The sequence below is a fragment of the Cervus canadensis genome, chromosome 20 (assembly GCF_019320065.1).
Source record: "Cervus canadensis isolate Bull #8, Minnesota chromosome 20, ASM1932006v1, whole genome shotgun sequence".
Classification (NCBI taxonomy): Eukaryota; Metazoa; Chordata; class Mammalia; order Artiodactyla; family Cervidae; genus Cervus; species Cervus canadensis.
This window is the reverse complement of record NC_057405.1, coordinates 45,903,359-45,925,941: the sequence shown is the minus strand read 5'-3', so window position 1 is coordinate 45,925,941 and position 22,583 is coordinate 45,903,359. Positions and strand designations below refer to the sequence as shown.

The 22,583-nt window shown below is 35.6% G+C and overlaps 1 protein-coding gene across 5 annotated transcripts; it reads right to left on the bottom strand.

Moving 5' to 3' along the window:
- Positions 1–1,057: 1,057 nt before the first annotated feature.
- On the bottom strand, positions 1,058–21,983 carry ZUP1 (zinc finger containing ubiquitin peptidase 1). Of its 5 annotated transcripts, none has more exons than XM_043439485.1 (11): positions 21,692–21,983; positions 21,159–21,230; positions 19,196–19,771; positions 15,865–15,975; positions 13,954–14,075; positions 11,917–12,085; positions 8,305–8,493; positions 7,850–8,015; positions 4,309–4,460; positions 3,024–3,244; positions 1,058–1,299 (listed from the first exon to the last, which is right to left on the bottom strand). In XM_043439485.1, exons 2-11 carry the CDS (start codon positions 21,205–21,207, stop codon positions 1,252–1,254), a joined length of 1,803 nt encoding a protein of 600 aa, XP_043295420.1. In that variant the 5' UTR covers positions 21,208–21,230; positions 21,692–21,983; the 3' UTR covers positions 1,058–1,251. The 5 variants fall into 5 exon arrangements, with proteins under 5 accessions (XP_043295420.1, XP_043295421.1, XP_043295424.1 ...); XM_043439486.1 differs by having other exon boundaries at positions 21,744–21,982; XM_043439489.1 differs by lacking the exon at positions 15,865–15,975 and having other exon boundaries at positions 21,692–21,982.
- Between the last annotated feature and the right edge of the window lie 600 nt (positions 21,984–22,583).

Genomic DNA, 22,583 nt, shown 5'->3' with positions numbered 1-22,583 from the left:
CAAGACAAACAGACCAGTTAGGATATTACACTGTCTAGGTAAGAGATAATGATGGCATGAAGCACCAGAACTGCATGGGGATATAGAGTGGAAACCTGTTTACCAGTCTGAATGACAGTATTAGAAAGGAGGTTTTCTATAATTTTCCAACTGGCAATACTATTCATTCCAGGAGTGCAACACTTAGTATTTAATACAATAGATAATATTCATAGAACTTCATTCAGGTAAGTTCTTGTTCACTTTTTAATGGGGTAGCAGCCCCTTACTGCTTCTCCTTTTTAATATCTTTTTTCATCTACCCAGATTTCTTTTTGAGAAAGTGCCTCTGACCCATGGCAGACGGTCACATACTAATTAGATGTGCCTTCTCTGGAATCTGAAATCTAAGCAGACATTCTACCTCGACTCCTAACCTGATTGCCCCTGTTATTATTAGGCCATATTCTAGCCTCAACTGTTGCCTTTGTTCTAGAATAGTTCCCTAGTTACCTGCGGATTCTGAGAACTTCTGATAATTTGAACAAATTCTTTTCTGCTTAAAACTGGTCAGAATAAGATTCTTGCTTCAACCTTAACTCGCAAATCTAACATGAAACTGAAAGATTCCTTCTTACAGGACACATTAAACATAAGACTCTCACAGTTATATAAGAGTGTAAATATTTAACAAAAGCAAATTACTCTTTTCAGAACTATGCCTATGAAGTATTAAGGTTCTTTCTATCTAGTGAGGAGGGAATTTCATTACATATATATTAATAACAGAATAAAGCAGAATGCTCTAATGGTAAGAGCTTGGAGGTGAGACAGTCTGGGTTCACATCTTGGATTAGGGCCACTTTCTTGGGCAAATTACTAATCTCGCAAGTTTCAGCTTCCTCATGGGGCTAATAACAGTATTTATCTCAGAACTATAAAATATTTTGGAAATCAAGCTAATTAATACATGCAAAATACTGAGAATACCTAACACGAGTTAGAACTCAACAAATAGTCATATGACTATAACACAAAACTAGTTTCTAAAACATGAATAAATCAAGAAATACAAAACTCACAATGCAAGCAAGATATTTTATTGGAATAATTACTAAACAATGAAGCACTAAAGGTATAATTTAGGCATTTTAGAAATTAAAACATAAATGGAGTATTTAGAAAATCCACAGATTCATATGTTGCATTAAGGTTAATACCAGAATTTGGAAAACAAAGTAAAATTCCACAATCACTGCAATGCTGACTTCTTCAAGGGATCTTCTCAGCTGTAAAGACTTGAGAAGCTTGTCTCCTAGCCTTGAAAAGAAATTTTAAAAATGTTAAGTATGTGAGAAGTCAATTAATTAAAATATGCATTATCATCTAGTATCAAAAAAACTGAAATCTGGGATTTTTTTTCTAGATAATGAAAATCCTGTAAGGAATAGTACAACTTCAAATTTAGGAAATCATTTTAAAAGTCAAGCCATAAAAAATTAAAGAAAATTTGAGATAAAGATAAAACACAAAAAATTTTTTTAAAATATCACCTTTTTATGGAATAATGAATCAAAAGTAAAAATCTGGCTGAAACTCAGAGAGACAAGTAAAAACAGGGAAGGAGAGATAAAGATGAGACTATGAGCAGAGAAATACCACCAACGCCTCACTTTCAAGACCAGAAGGACAACAGCCAAATAAAACACTCAGCTAAATTCCATCTTTGTTATCTAACCTCATCTATGATCTCAAACGTTATCTGTATATTGGTGAACAAGCATCTTGCTTTTTCTAACAGTTAAAATTAACTTCTAACTTTATTCAGCCAAATAAATGATAGGGTTAAAAAAAGGAATGCAATTTTTGTATTTAAGTCATTGCAAAGAAACCTCTTTGCACAAACATTTGCAAAGACACTTATAATTAAATTGAAGAACTTCTTCAACAATCCTTGCCTTTATATCCCAAGTTGTGAGGCTACAAAGATTACTCTCTCTAAATGAAAGAGATCTCATTTCAAACAACTTTAGTCCTTTCCTCATGATTCTATTATTCTTCATAACTGCTCTTCTCTACTGCGGTGTCTCTTCTCCCTTTGAAAGTGAAAGTGAAAGTCGCTCGGTCGTGTTCAACTCTTTGTGACCCCACAGACTATACAGTCCATGGAATTCTCCAGGCCTGAATACTGGAGTGGGTAAGTGTTCCCTTCTCCAGTGGATCTTCCCAACCCAGAGATTGAACCTAGGTCTCCCACATTGCAGGATTCTTTACCAGCTGAGCCATAAGGGAAGCCCTTCTCTCTTTAGAGGGAAACAAATGTGGAGTACTCTAATAGGGACTTTTTCTCTTCAAGATTAGAGAATTGTGCATTTTCTAGATTTGATATGCTACCATATAGCTTCTGTTTATACAAATGGAGGGGTTCCACTTCCTAGGAATTTTTCTATAATGTACTGCTCATCACTTAAATGCAAGGGATAAAGAGACAACACTACTGGAGTTAATTTCTGGAATTGTATATATCCACTAAGTATTATGTGTATGAACAGTTCTTGAATCTAAAAGAAAAACATGTCCCTCAGAGAACTTAACTCTGTCAATAGTGTGATAATTATATCTCCAATAGTACATCCAATATATTCAAGTGCCTAACACAGAGCCTCAGGAATCTCTAGAATCACATTTAATCAACTAAGACCAATATGAGCTGGAACTCCTTGGATTAAGTTAGACTTTCTTATCATACTATTGCCATTTTCATTACTCCCCTGATAATCAAAATTAAATTATGTATTATAAAATTAAATATTTTTATGAAGTTCTGAGCAAAGTATTTGACAATATTTGGGTATCATGTGAAATTTCAAGATGTCCATTCTGGAATTAAATGACGTAGTGAACAACAACATATCTTTGCCAATCTAATGTTATAGACTGAGGTGTTAGGAGTTACAAAGGAATAACATTGATTTTTAACTTAAAAATTTTATACTCTGAAGTTCAACCTGTCCAAGCGTCACATGAAAAATTTAGATACTTACAATTTTCTCCTCTGAAGAAAGCACACCTTCTACTGCCACTATCTGGTATTGTTTATGTTTTAAATTCCCCACAAACTTCCGTAGTTGCTTGAGAGTGCTAACTTCCATGTCTTGCTTTAAGAGTTTCTGCATTTCTCGAGAAGGACATCCAGGATCAAATACCAGTAAACATAATGTTCGGTTTTTTCTCTCTTCAATTCCAACAATTGTTCGACTATGACCTATAGAAAAATTAAAAAAAGAGTACATATATAAATGTGACAGAGATACCTATTTGAGCAGCTACATATAGGTGTAAGTTACTATACACATACACACATATATATAGACACCCTATATATACTTTTTATGTGTGTTTTGAATATAAATACAGTCAGTCCCTCTGACATATTGGTTATCTGAGTTCTTTCAGTTCTCAGACACAAAACTTTAGTTCTACTTCCTAACCTTCAGTTTTCTTTTGTTCAATTTTAGTTTTCCAAAGGCTTCATGGCAAAATATTCTACTTCTACTATGCCAAATATTTTAGTTTCCTTTCCTAATCCCATTGTCCTTTTTATTCAAGTGATCTCAGATAAAAGGATTTGAAATTTAACTGCTGGAGAACAAAAACTCATGGTTTACCAAAAGGTAAACAAAAGTTAATTTATATATAAGAAAATTTCAATGGGAAGGGCTTAATTTTTATAGCTTATATCCTAAACAATGAAATTCCTAACATTTACTTCTCCTTCTTCCTGTCAATCCAAATCATCCACTTGACATATTTCATGAAATACCCATACATCAGGCACTGTTCCAGGCAGTTAGTGAGACAAAAGCAAACGAAACAAACATGTCTGCTTTCATGGAGTTTACATTCTAATAGGAAGAAATACTCCATAAACAAGGTAAATGAATAAAGTCTATACATGTTAGCTAAAGCAAAATAATGCAGGGAAGAGGGTAAGGAAACGCCAGTGCTAGAGAGGGATAGAAAAATGAGCTAAAAAATTTTAAAGGGTGGTCAGGGAAGGCCTCATTGAAGTGAGAAAAGTCCTGAAAAAAATTAACGATGAACAATAAAGGAAGAGGTAGCCCTGAATCAGGTACCCCCAGATATCAAGGATATCACCCATTACTGCAATGTATTATGATGACGATATAGCTCTAAAAATCAGAGTAATGTCAGTATGCTTCTCTCATTATCAGAATCTTAACATACTCTAAAGCAAAAGCTAATTAGTTGTCTTATATAAATAAATCATCTTATAAGTTACACTCAGTATCTATAAATTATACTAACCTTGATGCTGAAGATAGATAGGAGGTTTAGATGTACACACTACTTTTGGACTTCCTTCTCTCTCTGAAGCATAGTAGCTCAATATCCATTCAAATAAGCGAGGGTGTGTACCCAAAGGACCAGTTGACTTGTGAAAGTCAACAATACGGCATCTATAAAAAAATTGACAAAATGGATTATTTAGAAAATATTTTTAAAACTTTTTTATCAATGGAGTTATAAAATGCAAACATTTTTAATTAATTTTATTTCATCATTATTTTTCTAAGAAGAAATAAAATTTTATTATTTATCTGAAAACTGTTATTTTAGGAGGAATTTCTTTAAATAGGTTGATAAAAAAATAAGGTTGATGACAGCTATCAAAGTTACAAAAATTTTCTCACACAGAAAATCTCCCTTCGTAGTAAATGAGAATCATACCTGATTTTAAAGAGTCTACATATAACCTGAGACATGGGGACTTTTATTCTAAAGTCTCTAAACCTGATGATTAATTAAAAGTTGATTTTTGATTCCTCAGCAGCCATAAGGAGCTATCAAAAATATCCTAAATATTTTTCCTGTCAGTTCTCTCAAATTTCAATAATAGACAAGAAAAGAATACCTGTAAAGGTCACAGAAAACCTGTGTGTACCCCCATCTATACATCTATCTATCTACTATTTGGCAACAGATCACGCTGGTACTGTCTCCTCAAGAGGAAGTCAACCACGAATAAATCAAATTATTTTAACCAGGAGTATTATTTACACTTTTCAACAACTATTTTAAAAAGACTGAGTGTAAAGGAAAGGAAAAACAATTAAAAGCTTTATTTTCACTTTAAAGTATAGCACAGATATCCTGTTCTTGTCTTGCTTGGCCATAAAGTTTCCAAATACACCCACATTGTACTAGTTGCTATCTTCAGCATCAGCAAGTTTAAGGTTGATAACTTTCAGCTGATTACTCCTGAGTTTTAAATATTGAAATGAATTTCTGGAGAAGCTATCAAAAAGTAAGAACAGAGATCTTGGGTTAGCAGTTGACTACAGGTTTAGATTTAGAATTAGAATAGTATTCTATGGATAAATTCATAGACAGCAAAAGGAAGACATTTAAATAACTAGTAAACAAATTGAGGGTATAGTAATAAAAAGGCTTTACAAAGAACTAATTTATTTCAGGTACCAAGAAAACAGCTTGATATATCAGGTACTTTAAACAAAAACTTCCCTTTCCTTAAAAATTACTTAAAAGCTCAAAACATGATATAGTATAAATAATCTGAAGGTGTGAACAGACTGTCAAAAAGGAAAAGAAGAAAAATTTAAAGGGCATCAAAACAGTCCTTTGAATTTAATAATTCAAGAAAGTTATTATACACACATTCATTTTTCTATTTAAAATTTAAGAAGTATTTTTATTTCTGAATATAACTCATATATAGAAATGATATAAAACACTGGCAAAATGACTTGGAAACAAACATAAAAGGAAATATATAGTCATGAAGCTTAAGGCAAACTTTCTATTAAAGACGATCATAAGCATTTATCTCTGATGCCTCTTGAAAGCCCAAGAACATAATACTGAAGGAGAAAATGATTTCAACACCTATGGAGAAAAAGAATAGGGACCGACAAGAAACAGGCACACATTTCTGGAAAATGGATAGCAGGAGAGAGGAAACATAAAAGAGAATACAAATAAATAGAGACAACTTTCTTAAAACCCAAAAGAGGACAGAAGTTTAATGAATACCAGGTATTGGGTAGGGTAGTACTGAGGCTGAAAACAGAGATTAATTGGAAGGTTGAATAAATAGAGCAAATCAATAATCAACTCCTCACCTCTACTGATGGAGGAACTACAGGCAAGAATGGACTCTGAGAAAAGACCTCTCTCTTATACTAATAGTTGACAGTCTCCAACCACACAGCAATCTTCCACCACAGAAACGAAGTTTTCTCAACTACAAGCTCTATGAAACCCTACAGGACTGCCAATCAGCTTTTTTAGTGCTGCATTCTTCACTTTAGGAAAAACAGTAAGGACTTTTAAAAGTTACAAGAAAGTCTTCTAAATGAACACACTAAAATAAATAGACATGAAACTAATTTAACATGGAGGAAACAAAAATGCAAAGAATAGAAAAATTTTACAACCATAAAAGGCTGTGAGGCTATGAAATTACTCCTTAAAATTGAAAAACATTATTGTTAAAATAAAAATTTCAATAAAGTAGTGAGGAGATAAAGTTGAGAATCCAGATAGTAAAACAAAAAGCAAAGATCAAAAAGTGATACACGACCAGTGAACTCAAAAAGTCAAAAAAGTTCAGAGGCCAACAAACAGGAGTGCAAGAAAGCAAAATAAAGAAAATGGAGAGATCATACTCATCAAACAACAGTGAACCCTTAAGCCCTTACTACATGCCAGTCACAGTCTTAAGCACTATATTATCACTACAACTCTGTGAAGCAGTCACTATTTACATGTTCTTTTTTCAATGGTGAAACTAGGGTACGAACAAGTCAAGTCATAGAGCTAGTAAGCAGAGAGCTAGAATCAGCTGTAGGCAACTTCACTTCAAAACGTCTAAGCTCTTATCCACTATGTGCCTAGTCCCTCAGTCATACCCAACTCTTTGCGACCCCATGGACTGAAGCCCACCAGGCTCCTCTGTCCACGGGATTCTCCACGTACGTCTTGCCTTCTCATTAAGTAATACTGATTGTGAGAAGCCGGTAGAGGAACGACAAAATCTGATTCATAAATGATTTTGAGTTAAGAATAATACAGCAACACAAACTATCACTCAGTAATAAGACTAGGCATCCTTTCTTAGGAAGCTAATAAAAGAAGTGTTCAAGTAAAAGAGAATAATCCAAAAACGAGAAAGACATGGAATCCAGGAAAAACTCCAGGATCCAATTCAACAGAGTGAAGAAATACAACACGATTAGAGTTATGGAAAGGATCTAGAAGCAAACAATCCAGACTACAGAAGAGGACAATGGGCTTCAGGAAAAATATCTCCAGGAATCAGGAGTACCTCAGATTACGTAAGTGGAGTTATCTGTAAAAACGTGAGCATGATGCAGTCAAACAGTAAAAGGGAAAAGGAAAGGCGATTCTTAGGGAAAGCTTTAAAAAGCTTTTCAGGAAAGACATAAAATCATCAGTGAATAATACTTACATAGTTGACTCTACCTTAATAAAAACTGAGATTTAACCGTATTATAGAAAGTGAGGAGAAACAGGTGGGAGATATAAGGAGAATGCAACAGACAATGCCTAAAGCTGACAAACCAAGAAAAAGCCATGAAAGCATCTTATTTAAAAACAATGAAAGTGACAGCGTCTCTAAGAAATAAGACTTGAGAATACAGAAGAGCAAGAAACAGGGTATGTGTGGCTGGTTTTCATTGTAAGACTTTCATTTTATTAATGCCACTTAAATCTTATTTTTAAACCATCCCTTTGATAAAAAACACAAAGAACAAAAACTTCCTAGATATGACAATAACATTAACTTGGCTTTTTAGGTACATACTTTATCCTCAGGGAGGTGAGAAGGGTATATATTTCACATGCTCCAATCCAGGCCTTTGTTCCCTGTAACCTGTTATTAAGCTGAGAGGCACCCTGGGGATCAAAACCTTCCTTCCAAGCATCTTCAATCATAGACTGAATTTTTGGAATGCAAGGAACTGACATATCTAAAATTATACAAAGCAAACATGTAATATGACAATTACTAAAGTACTGAATAATATTTAGCAGTACATCACATATTCTACAAGAAGCTATCATTTTTAAGACAACTATTTCTGACATCTACTATATCATTTTCTCTTTCTATAACCAGAATGAAGATTTTTAATGTAAATATCCACTAAAATACATTTTTATTAAAGCTATTAATTTTAATATGCATACTACATATTAATTATTCCACATCATGTGTATTTTAATAAATGGTAAATTCAGAGTCTGTATTTCACATACCTTTCAAGCTATCACCATAAGCATCATTTTGCAATAATGATGAAAGCAGCATTTGGAAATTTCTGTAACCACAACCCCAACCTTTATCACCAAAAGATGAATGAAAGTGATCCACTCCTGCAGAAAGCCACACACGCCTCACATCTGTGGCAGCATTCTGATAATACCTGTAAAGTGCTTCCATAACTCCTAAAGTGGAAAAGAGATTTAGAAGGCTTAGAAGGGTATCACCTTTCATGGATGTCTCATACATTTCCAGTATCAACCTCTTTCTCAAGAGCATATGTAAATCCTGCCAATTCCATCTTCTACCTTTTTACTGACATAGTCTTAGTTATTGTCCTGCTTGTTTTACACAATGCAAGGTTCCTAACACTAGCATATTACTTATTATGCTGAATTGAAATTGTTTGCCTTTTTCATTTCTGCATCTGCAGGGCCTAGCACATGAAAGTACACTGCTTAACTGTTTATAATAGCCAGGACATGGAAGCAACCTAGATGCCCATCAGCAGACGAATGGATAAGGAAGTTGTGGTACATATACACCATGGAATATTACTCAGCTATTAAAAAGAATTCATTTGAATCAGTTCTAATGAGATGGATGAAACTGGAGCCCATCATACAGAGTGAAGTAAGCCAGAAAGATAAAGACCAATACAGTATACTAACACATATATATGGAATTTAGAAAGATGGTAATGATAACCCTATATGCAAAACAGAAAAAGAGACACAGGTGTACAGAACAGACTTTCAGACTCTGTGGGAGAAGGCAAGGGTGGGATGTCTCGAGAGAACAGCATCGAAACGTATATTATCTAGGGTGAAACAGATCACCAGCCCAGGTTGGATGCATGAGACAAGTGCTCGGAGCTGGTGCACTGGGAAGACCCAGAGGGATCGGGTAGAGACGGAGGTGGGAGTGGGGATCGGGATGGGGAATACATGTAAATCCATGGCTGATTCATGTCAATGTATGACAAAAACCACTACAATATTGTAAAGTAATTAGCCTCCAACTAATAAAAATAAATGGGGGAAAAAAAAAAAGTACACTGCTGAATGAATGTCCTTATCTCTTCATTTTATTATACATTCTGCTGGACATCATTCTCTCTGCTCAGTTCTAATCAATTTGCTCCCAATTTAAAAACTTCATTATGGTTTATCACAGTGAGTTGATTTTTATGTGATATAATTACTTCCAATTGGCATAAAAAAATACCAAGATCTACATGAAGGAATTGTTTTTATGTATATATATATATAATTTTTTTAACTTTTTATTTTATATTGAGTACAGTTGATTAACATTAACAATGTGATAATTTCAGGTGTACTGCAAAGTGATTCAGTCATACATAATTCTGTTCTTTTTCAAATTCTTTTTCCCATTACGACTATAATATTGAACAGAGTTCCCTGTGCTATACAGTAGGTCCTTGCTGGTTATCAATTTTAAGGGTATAAATATTTAAAGACAATATAAAGGGATATGTTTATGATATCAAAGATGGAGGAATTTCTTAAATAAGACACTTAAGACACAAGTAAAGGGAAAGATTGAGAAACCTGATTACATTCAAATTTATAATTCTGCCTAATTAAAGACACCATATACAAAATGTGGGCTTCCCTGATAGCTCAGTTGGTAAAGAATCTGCCTGCAGTGCAGGAGACCCCAGTTCAATTCCTGGGTCGGGAAGATCCCCTGGAGAAGGGACAGGCTACCACTGCAGTGTTTTTGGGCTTCCCTTGTGGCTCAGCGGGTAAAGAATCTGCCTGCAATGCGGGAGACCTGGGTTCAAGGCAAATTATAGATTTGAAGAAGAAAACTGCTCCTCATATAATCAACGAAGAATTAATATCTTGAATACTTAATGGACTTTCAAAAATCACTAAGAAAAAGACAAACAACCCAACAGAGACGAGAAAACGGACTAGGTTATTTACAGAAGAAACGAGCTCAGGAGTCATCAGAGAAATACAATTAAGAGATGTAGCTCACCATTAAATAGCAAAAACTTAAAAGAGTCACAATATAAAGTGTGAGTCAAAACACACTGACCTAATGTAGGTTACAAATGCTCTAGAAAACAACTTCATAATACTCTTAACAAAATTAATTATGCAAATGCTCTTTAACCTAGTATTTCTAGTCTGGATGTTAAAGAAACTTTTGAGGAGGAAACCTGTGCATAATTTTTAAGAATAAAACACTGGAAACAACGTAAGTCACAAAAGCAAATTCTATTCAGCAAAGTGAAAGCAGCACAGTTCTAAGAATCAACATATTTAAGCAAATCCAATCAGAGCATACACATTGTACACCAACTTACACATTGTTTAAAATATTAAAAGATTATATATTATTATGGAAACTTACATACAAGATAAAATTACTAAAACATATATGAGACTGATAAATTCGGGTTGATGATTCCCTTTGTGGAGGAGGAGAAATTAGAAATCAAAGAGGGGTACACAAGGGGTTTAAAATACATAAGTTTCATAAAGACTGGGTGGCAGGAACAAAGCTGTTTCCATATAATCTTTTTTAACTATATTAACAGATATTGTTTTTAAAAATGTGGACAATATTAGGAAAAAATACATTCTTTGGAACAAGGCAGATGTGATTGTGAATACCAACTGGGCCAATAACTAGCTACGCAACCTCACCTTGTGCTAATTTGCCTCAGTCACGTCTGACTCTTTGCAACCTTCTGGACTGTAGCCTTCCAGGCTCCTGTTCATGGGATTTACCAGGCAAGAATACTGGAGCGGGTTGGTTGCCATGCCCTTCTCCAGGGGATCTTCCCAACCCAGGGATTGAAACTGTCTCTCTTATGTCTCCTGCATTGGAAGGCAGGTTCTTTACCACTAGCGCCACCTGGGAAGCCCAACCTTACCTTAGGAAAGTAATTTAACCTCTCTAAGTCACAATTTCCTCATCTAGAAAAATCTAATACACAAGATTTTTCTTTTGAGAGTTACATGATACAATATATATAAAGGTCTTAGTGTCTAAAACTATACTGAACAATATGGCAGAAACTATTTGCATATGGTTATCTGAACACCTGAAATGTGGCTTGTCCAAACTCAGATAGTCTGCAAACTAAAATACACACTGGATTTTAAAGAATGTACAAAGATTGCAAAATACTGCACTGATAATTTTTAATACTGATTACACATTGAAATATATTTTGGACATACTGGAAAAATATTAAAATTAATTTCATCTAGACTTTTTTTATTTTTCTAATGTGACTATTGGAAATTTAAAATTATTTATGTGGTTCACTTACATTCTACTAGACAGCAATTGTCTGGAAAATAGTAAGCTCTCAATAAAAACTATTCTCAAAGGTCCATTTTCAAATGTCAAGTAAATTGATACAAGATAAAAGTGAATCATTTACTATAAAAATAAAAGTTCAGGAGTTTTAAAACAACACACCAAAAAATTCTTTGAATATATGGTCTCACCTAAAACTATATAAACTGTGGGTTGTGAAAATCAAGCACAATTCAAATAATCCTATTACTTCAGTGATGTATGCAGTATTAAAACCATGATTTGGATGTTTAAATACTCACCAGACGTTTTTGTTTTTCCATCATCAACACCAATAGCTAGTGATTCCATCATATCAGCTTTTCTTCTATGAAATTCAGATGGATGCATTCTTCCCCTATTTACTTCTATCTCCATATTTCGTAGCTGCTGTTGTTTGTACCCTCCAGAATTATCTAAACCATATTGTCTCTATTGAACATAAAAACAAATGACTTAATTTTTATGTCCCTTTACATCAATGAGGTGAGAAATTTATCACTATTTTATGTATCTGGAAATATATTTTGAAACATTCTGGTTTCTAGACTTCTATATGAGCCAACTTACAGATTTTTATGAAAATGATAACACAACAAAAAAATCCCTGAGTTAGTAACAGGATTTTGTAGAGAGCCTTTCTCTACAAACAACCATCATGGCAAGAGACTTGCTTTCCTTGAAGTAGGGAAAGTAGAGAATCCAATCTTCCTACTAATGGTAATGTGACAAGCAGATGAGTTCTGACCATACTGCTGATTTTTTTCAAGACAACCTATCAAGGAACCTGTACTTGTTACTTGGTTCCTAGGCTAGCCTAAAAAGGCCTACTTAATCCACAATTCACTCAGGTATTCATTCTATGCAGTAAATGAACTATGTTTTTTCACACTGACAGAAAATCTAAAATAGTATGTTAAAACAGCTCCTACAAAAATATTTCTGAGATCTAAACAACTAACCTGCAAAGTTACATAATAAACTTATACTCCCTTAAACACTGAAAACTTTTTGTATTGATAATATAAGGTAGAGAAGATATAGGAAAAGTCAACTTTTTTTTCCTCTGAATCTTGGTGGGAAAATAATTATGCAAATAGATGAACCACAGGTGAGAAAAGTAGCTTAAATTAAATATTCTAAAGAAAGAATAGCCATGTGCAAGAAATGAGAGGAAAAAAAGTTAAAGGTCAAACAAGTTCAGGAAGATTATGATATGTACACTGCATATTAGTATATTAAAGGCTTTAAGAAGACATCAGGTACACAAACCTGTTTAATTGAACATTTTCAAACCTATTAATTCATAAATAAACCCTTTTTATTCACCCATTATCCTATAAGCACATACAAAAAGAACATTTAAAATCTATAAGCATTATTAGCAAATGACTACATAGTCTACAGCAAGTTAAGACTGAAAAGAGTAGAAAAAGCTGATAAAATATAAAAGAAGCTACCAGTTTAGTTCAGTAGATACTACCATTCACCTAAGATTGGCTCAAACTTCATAAAAAAGCATTTTCCATTAAAAATGGTTCTTTCTAAATTCCTGAACTGCAGTCACTAAAAGAATTTAAGGCTCAAGAGACGTTAATTCTAAGTTTATGTTTTAAGTATTTATACAAACATTTAAAATTCTGAGTCTCAATTTCTTAGTTTTCTCCATTAACATAGGTTTAAAAGTACGCTTCACCATTTAATACTGCCCAATCCTGAACCAGTTAAGCTACATAAGCACTCTGTTTCCATTTCTTCATCTGCCGTTCAAAAAAAAAATCTACAATAACTTCATGGAGTATGGAAGACTGTAAGATACTTTACATCAGGGTCCCCAACCCCAGGGCCACAGACCGGTACCAGTTCATGACCTGTTAGGAACCAGGCCGCATAGCCGGAGATTAACAGGAGGTGAGTGAGCAAAGTTTTACCTGTATTTACAGCCGCTCCCCATCACTTCCATCACTGTCTGAAACTTTTGTCAGATCATCAGCAGCATAATAAATAAAATGCACTTGAATCAACCTGAAACCATTCCCCCTGCCACTCCAGGTCCATGAAAAAACTGTCTTGGTCCCTGGTGCCAAAAAAGTTGGGGACTGCCACTTTAAAAGAAGTGTTTACCCCAGTATGTAAATGCATACTTATGAATGGTGGTTGTTATGAACTATAAAAAATATATGTAAAAAAATTTTGTATTAAATAAAGACAAAAATAATAGGCTGAAGTCTTAACAGCATGTCTGAAAAACAAGAACTCTAACTAAACCAAAATAATATGATTATTATTAATCTTTGTACCTGCAGCTTCTGAAATTCTTCCATTTCTTGTCTTGATTCTTCAGATCTCCTCTTTCGGTCTTCTTCTTGTTGAAGCTGTTGAGCCAACTCTAGATCTCTAGAACACTGCACTCTATTCACACCTATTATATATTTTTAATGTTTAGAATAAAAGACTGCAATCAAGGCTCACTTATATGTTAGTACACATTTTTTAAATGGAGTAAAGGCTATTATTTTGCCATTTATTCATGACTATGATGTCACAGAAACACTGAGTATAAATCCAGCAGAACTTAAGCTGCCTCTATAAGGGTACAACCTCCACTTAAATCACTAATATTCACTGAATGTTTAGGCTGTGACAAACACTTCTCATTAATTATCATCAATTATCTCATTTGGATCTTCATAACAGTTAGGAAGTATTATTATCTATTGAAGAAACCAAAACTTAAGAGAAATTAAGTAGCACCCTGGAGTGGTGCCCCTCATAAATACATATAAGGCAGATTGGTTTTTAAGAGAAATACTTGGTGGGGGCGGGGGGGCGATATGTGGAAATAATTAAGAGAATAAAAAAACAAGTGAGCAAAGTACAGATATTAGATCATAACCTAATGTCTGACCTCAAGCAAATAGTATAACTTGCCCATTTTTCTCTCTATCCAGTGTCCTACACATCCATTATTCAGTGCCCTCTGGCTAGCATCTCCTTGACCTCCCAATTTGTTGGTTTAATTATGTATCTGAATATTCTTTCTTTCCCTTCAAATCTCTCAGCCTCTGATACCTCTTCCTAACTGGTCCCCACTTCTACTGGTGGAGATATGCAATCCAATACTGATTTTTAGCATACTTATGAGGCTGTCTACAGTGATTTGCTCAGATTCACCTCAGACTCCAGCCTATGGAGTACACACAGCCCATGTGTAAGCCTATGGAGGTTACAGAGTAACTCATGTATCCAAGCAAAGCTTGGGTCTCCCTGGGGGCTCAGTGGTGACTCAGCAGCAGCAGCATACAAAGCTTATCATAAACAAAGAATTATCAGAAACTCAACTTCAGAGTTATTCTTCCACAGTAATTAGTAAAGAACCAACACAGTGAAGAACTGTTCCATCTTTACTCCAGCAATTCTCATCTTGGTATTAGGCTGAGTGGTCGGTATAATGCTATCCATGGACATCACTAACTGGTACTAGGATCGTTGATAATGAATACTACAAACCTCTGCATTGACAGGAGATATCTATGTACCTTAAGAAACTGATATCCAGTAGAACACAACTGGTTTCTCTTTTGGTCTACTTTATATTTTGTTTCAATGGAATTGTGAAACTCATATAGGATCTTTCCACTTCTAAGGCACCATCATGATTACTTAATCAATGTCACTAGCAAAAAAGATAGGGGAACAGAAGAAAATTTTAGAATCTCTTATAAAACTAGTCAGTGGTATTAAAGAAGCTAGAAGAGTAGTTGAAAATGTACTTGAAAAACTTTGAAGTCACATACTTCACATTCTTTTTAAAATTACATGTGCCATATGGCAGCTTCTGAGTTCATGAACAATTTTTACTAATAAGATGTTAAATTCAATTAATTCCAGCTGCTAAAAGAATGGCCTCAAATTTCAAATCAAAAAGATTTTAAAAATGGTACAATGTGTCATTATCTTCTGATGTTCTGGGTCAAAACCTTGGATGTACACCCCTAATTCAATTGTTGGTCACACCAGTTAATCCTTTACAATCTTTTCTGTGAAAAATTTTTGACAAGTTGAAGCTGTATTAAAATTTTTTAAGGGACAGATTTATTTTTAACCAATGTGTTTTCTTCCCCTCTATAACACTAATCTAAAAAGTAGATAATGTCCTAGGAAGTAGAAATTAAATCATAACATCCTTATCTTTAAACATATAGTCGTACCTTGTCCAAAGCTGCTTTCTTCCAAATGCAAGTCAACGTGTTCCTGCAGAATATGGTAGTTTGTACAAATAAGCCCACACATAGGGCAGTCATAGAGTAGTTGATTACAGTCTGTATTAGAGATATAATTTAGTTGATTTTATTTTTAAAATCTTTAGATTTTTCATATCAAGTCAAAGACTGTCTACTACTCACTAACTTTATTAAGTAAAAGCGCTTTGTAGTTAGATTCAAAGCAATTTTCTACTTCTAGATGAAAGACTGAGCATAAGCACAAACCTCTTATCACTACAGTGAAAGAAAACATTAACAATAATATTCAGCTCTGTAGTCAAAATAAGAGAAGTAGAAAGGGAAATCACATGGTAAGTAGTGGTCAGTCTAGAAATGGATTTTGTAGGCTGGATTCTCAGTACCCTCCAAACTAAGTGGTGATATGCAGAATTCAAGCATTCAGCATAAAGCTGGACACTGGGATCAAATGCCCTAGTTGGGAGCATAAGATCAAAGAGCTGCATCCATTAACCAGCATTGCAGACAGACAGGTACAACTTGCCCAAGAAATGGTACCTCTATAAGACCAAGACCTAGCTGATACTGGGGAAGATGTTATTAGAAAATTACAAATTAAAATAAAACAACACTACATACATATTAGAATAACCAAAATCTGGATAGTCAAAATCTGTGTGATCAAAACTCTGGTTTTTCCTAGTTATGTGTGGATGTGAGAGTTGGACCATAAAGAAGGCTGAGTGCTGAAGAATAGATGCTTTTGAACTATGGTGGTGGAGAAGACTTCTGATGGTCCCTTGGACAGCAAGGAGATCAAACCAGTTTATCCTAAAGGAAATCAACCCTGAACATATTGGAAGGACTGATGTTGAAGCTGAAGCTCCAATACTTTGGCCATTGGCCACCTGATATGAAGAGCCATTCTTTGGAAAAGACCTTGATGCTGGAAAAGACTGAGGACAAGAGGAGGAGTGGGTGACAGAGAATGAGATGGTTGGATGGCATCACTGACTCAATGGACAGGAGTTTGAGCAAACTCAGGGATATATCAAAGGACAGGGAAGCCTTGTGTGCCACAGTTCATGGGGGTCACGAAGAGTTGGATGTGACTTAGTGACTGAACAACAACAACAAAATCACTGACAACAGCAAATGCTGGCAAGGACACGAGCAACAGGAATTCTCATTCACTGCTGGTGGGAATGCAGAATGGTCCAATCACTTTGAAAAAGTCTGGCAATTTCCTATAAAACCAAACACACTATTATTACATGATCCAAAATCACAAATTCCCTTGTGTTCACCAAAATGAATTGAAAACTACTGTCCACACAAAAGCCAGTACAGTTTATAGCAGCTTTATTCATAATTGCCAAAACTTGGAAGCAAACAAAGGGACCTTCAGTAGGTGAACAGAAAAACTGTGGAACATCCAAAAGATGATTATTCAATGTAAAAAAAAAAAAAAAGCTATTAAGCCATAAAAAGACGGAGGAATCTTAAATGCACATTGCTAAGTGAAATAAACCAATATGAAAAAGCTACATGGCATATGATTCCAATTATATGACACTCTGGAAAAGGCAAGAATATGGAGACAATAAAAAGATCAATTGTAGCCAGTGGCCACAGGGAGGGAAGGATGAACAGGTGGAGCACAGGGGATTTTCAGGGCAGTGAAGCTATTCTGTATGATACTAAATACTAAATGGTGGGTTGATGTCATTATACATTTGTCAAAACCTGTGTACATCACCAAGAGTGAACCCTAATATAAACATGGACTTTGGGTGATATTGCCATCAATGTAGATTCACTGACTTTGACAAATGTATCACTTGGTATGGGCTGGTTGTTGAATGCCAGAGGAGTTTATGAGGATACAGGGACGGGGGTACTTGGGTACTCTCTGTACTTTCTATTCAATTTTACTGTAAACCCGAAACTTCCTTAAAAAATAGCATTTATTAAAATTCAAAACACAAATATATGCCCTCTCCTTAACCTTTCATAAAAATTATTCAAATGAATCAGACTTAAATGTAAAATTCAAAACTTCTAGAAGATAACATGGGAAAGGTGACCTTGGGTTTGGCAGAGTTTTGATACAACACCAAAAGCACCACCCATGAAAAAAGAAATCAAATAAGGCAAACTTCATTAAAAGTAAAAACTTCTGATCTGTGAAAGACACTGTTAAGAGAATGAAAAGACAAGTCTCAGACTGGGAGAAAATATCTGTGAAATATTTGCAAAAAAAATTTGCAAAATCCAATAAAGGACGTGCATCCACAATATATAAATTATTCTTAAAAATCAACAGTATCAAAGAGACACATGATTCTAAATGTGTATGCACCAACAACAGAGCCTCATACATGAAACAAGTCTGATAGAGCCTAAAGGAAAAACAGACAAATATACTGGGATATATAGATATACAGAGATCATGATTGGGAACTTTAACCTCCATCCAAAAACTGGTAGAACAGCTAGACAGGAAATCAATAAGTACATGGAAGATCTGAACACAATCAAACAACACACTGTAACTGACAAATATAGAACACTTGATCCAACAACAGCAGAATATACATTTTTTTTTCCTCAAATGTCTATGGAACATGTGAACATGTGCTAAGACAGACCACATCCCATATCTTAGGCCATAAAACAAATTTCAACAACTTCAACAAATTCAAAAGAACTTAAATCATAAAGTTTGCTCTCTAATCAAAAAAGAATCATAGTAGAACTCAGTAACAGAAAATCAGAATCCCAGACGATCCAGATGCCACTGGCCTGGTGGTAAATAAAAGAATACCCTCTGGAAACTGGTCTTCCCTGTGGCTTCAATGGTAAAGAATCTGCCTGCAATGCAAGAGACCAAGGTTCCATCCCTGGGTTGGAAATATCCCCTGGAGAAGGAAATGGTAACCCACTCCAGTATTCTTGCCTCGAGAATTTCATGGACAGAAGAACCTTGTAGGTTACAGTCCATGAGATCACAAAGAGTCACACAGGACTGAGCAACTAACACTTTCATTTTCACTTTCTTCCTCTGGAAACTAGACTGTGAGTCTACTTCTCCTCAGAAAGTTTCTACAGCTACTTTCGAAGTAGATGAAACATGTATTGTTTGCATCAAAACTCTTTGCCATTATAGTAGTTTCATATTATAGTAATGGCAAATGAGCAATGCTATAAACTGAAATTAAAAACACATTTGTAGTAATCTTATTTACAAACCAACTTTTGGGATACTACACATTAAATTGAGACTAATGCTACTTATTATATAAAATGAATACTTTACCTTCTAATGGAGTGTCTAAAAGATCAGCATGCTTTGTTTTCACATGAGTTTCCATATCTTGACTATTATCTTCTATTTTTCCACAGAATGGACATTCAGGAGGACTGTACATTGTTTCATAAATTGATTCTTTAAGTTCGGTTCGGTCAGGCTGTTTTTCCATACTTTTCAGGAATTTTCTAGATTCAGTTAAGTTCTCCGAATAAAAGTCTTTATGTTTTAAAGTACCATCCTTTGGCAGGCTTTGAGCTGAAGTCTTCGGCTGATTAGATGCACAAGCTGAATGAATACCTGAATTAATGTCTGCTCTACACTGTAGGCTGCTGTCCTTCCTGTTATCAGAAGTTCCATACTGTACTGTATTGATCCTCTCAAAGTTTCTTTCTAGTTCATTTTGCTCAAAATGAGCAGTTTCAATATGAAAACACATTTCATCATAATTCACACCTGACAACTTGCAAAATGGACATATAACTTCATTTTCCATGTGAACAATTAGGAGGTGAGCCTTCATGTCTGGTTCTGAGGTTACTGTTTCACCACAAATATCACAAGATAGCATGGTAGAGCAGGTAACTAGAAAAGAATACAATGTTTATTTATGTTAGAATACATGTTATTTATGTTAGAATACATGTTATTTATGTTAGAAAGTAAGAGCTGAAAAACAAGAAAATACATTTTATAAAAGGATTTGGAACAACTATATTTGTTATTTATAACTAGATTATTTAGATGAAGAAATTTTCAATGTCCTTGCTGCTGCTGCTGAGTCACTTCAGTCGTGTCCCATTCTGCGCAACCCCACAGACGGCAGCCTACCAGCTCCTCCATCCCTGGGATTCTCCAGGCAAGAACACTGGAGTGGGTTGCCATTTCCTTCTCCAATGCATGAAAGTGAAAAGTGAAAGTGAAGTCGCTCAGTCCTGTCCGACTCTTAGCGACCCCATGGACTGCAGCCTACCAGGCTCCTCCATCTTCAGTGTCCTTACTGTTCCTCAAATATACGAATTTATTTATAAATCTCAACCAAATCTTCACTACTGTATTTCAAGTTTATAGTTTGGATAAAACAAAGGCAAAGCGAAAGTGAAGATGCTCAGTCGTGTCTGACTCTTGTGGACTGTAGTCCATCAGGCTCTTCTATCCATGGGATTTTCCAGGCAAAAATACTGGAGTGAGTTGTTATTTCCTTCTCCAGGGGATCTTCCTGACCCAGGGATGGAGCCCTGGGTCAGACTCTTTACTGTCTGAGCCGTCAAGGAATCCCTAAACAAAGGCAATGATACTGCATATTAAAATAAACAATTTTTCAAAAATTTCAAAGTGTGTCTGGACTGAGGTGAAGAAAAAATAACGTATATAAACTCGCCCAGGTAAAATAAGCCAAGTAAGAGAAAACAAAGAGAAGAAACCTTATCAACCAATATATCTAAATACAAAAACTTTTTAAAGTTATTAATAATGAGCTGCACAAATAAACAAATTTCATAATAGCAGTTAACAGTTAAAGAGTTTTACATGTCAAACTAATTTAAGCACCATTACTATCATTCTGGGATTCACTGATGGCTCAGCGGTAAAGAATTCACCAGCAATGCAGGAGACGCAGGTTGGATCCCTGGGTCGGGAAGATCCCGTAGAGGAGGGCACAGCAACCCACTCCAGTATTCCTGCCATGAAAATCCCATGTACAGAGGAGCCTGTCAGGCTATAGTCCATGTGGTTGCAACCACTGAATTGACTGGGCACACATGATCATTCTAAATGAAGGAAACTGGCTCAAAGTCACCAGCACCAAAAAATGGTGAGCCAAAAATGCTAACCCAGTCAGGCTCCAGAGCTGCACTCTCCAACCAAAATATAAAAGCACAGTGAGCAGAGTTAAAAAGAGCACTGATTCCAGAGTCAAGAGAACTGGGTTATAATCTCAGGTTTCATAATTTTAGATGAGACACCTCACCTATCTGAGGTCCGGCCTTCAAAATGTGTTGTACTGAATCAGCAGTCATTTCTGGGTTTTACAAAGTTCTGGCTATGACACAAAAGTGATTTTGCTAAGACGTTTTTTAAAAGCAAGCACAGTCACAACCTTTCTACTATCTAGACTATCTTTCAGCTAGAAACTGTTTTAAAACAAACAGAAAGTGAAAATAAGGAAACTATCCCCACCATTTAAATAAACTTAGTTTTGTAAGATCGCCCAACTTCCTCTTTTCCCCCCACCCCCTTTTTCCTCAGACAAGTGAAAAGTCTCTGATTTTGATGTAAATTCTCCCAAACCACCAGTGCAAAGAACAGGACACCCAGAGAAGTTTCTTCTTTTCCCGGGCCGCGATACAGCTAGACCCAGAAGAGTGGGCCTGAGCTCCCCAACACTTAGATCAGAGCAAGTGGATGATAGATGTGTGGAGGTCGGCGAGAGGTGCCGGAGCCTGCCTAAAGGTCCATGCCAACGTCCCAAGGCCAGGACATGAAACCAGTCCCGATACTAACTGGGTCAAAGCGTTGGGCCTAGGGATTCGGGGCTGGGATGGTCAGTTCCTACCGGCCTGGCGAGCCGGCCGCTGTCACACAGCCCTATGCTTGGCTTCCTCTTCGGATGCCGCAGCAGATGCCGTCTGGCTCGCGGGCAAAGGAGTGCTGCGCGCTGTCGATTACCTTTCCAGGCCTGAAAAACTGAGGTAGGCCCTTCTTTTTACCCAGAGACTCACGGTTAACCGAGAAGAGAACCAGCGACTCTGAAAAGCCTCAGCCTCCAGACGCAAATTCAAAAAAGCTTTTCCTCTTTTCCCCGGAAGAGAAGGAATCCCAGCATGAACCTCTGCACGCTAATCTGGGTCGTAGTGCATTCTGGGAGTCGTAGTCGTTTTCCCGTCAAGATTCCAACGCCTAATTTAAGAGGAGACACTAGACTCAGAGGTCTTTATGAATGAATTCCCAGGTTGGGTCCTAAGGCATTACACGAATCCACAATACCCACTATCTAAGGCCTGACTGAGTAGCACTCTATTACATCATTAATCAAGGGCTTATAATGTTACAGCGTGCCAAACTCCTAACTATGGAAGGTGACAAAGACCTGTTCTTGCCTCAAGGTTACAAGATAACGCTATTTTGACCCCTGACTTAAAAAATATGAAACAGCTCTTGGTACTTAAAAAATACAATATCAGAATTTAAAAAATCATATCAGTAGAGAGCTGTAAGGTAACCCAAAAATTTTCTCAGAAAAGAGAACAAAAAAGAACAAGAGATGGAAAACAGGAGCTTCTTTGGGGAAGGAATCATGTGTCATTTATCTTGCATATTCTGTGCCTAGCACTGCATAGAGAAAACAATCTGCTTTCAATACTGCTTGTTCAACCCCAAGGTTGAATCATGTGTT

Bases quoted from the DNA above. Each gene is read 5' to 3' on its own strand.
- ZUP1 (XM_043439485.1), bottom strand. From the start codon at position 21,207: ATGACTGCTGATTCAGTACAACACATTTTGAAGGCCGGACCTCAGATA. The intron at 14,076-15,864 runs GTACGACTATAT...AATATATAATAG, and splicing joins AGAAAGCAGCTTTGGACAAG to GTGTGAATAGAGTGCAGTGT. The intron at 12,086-13,953 runs GTACAAAGATTA...TATGTTCAATAG, and splicing joins AAGAATTTCAGAAGCTGCAG to AGACAATATGGTTTAGATAA.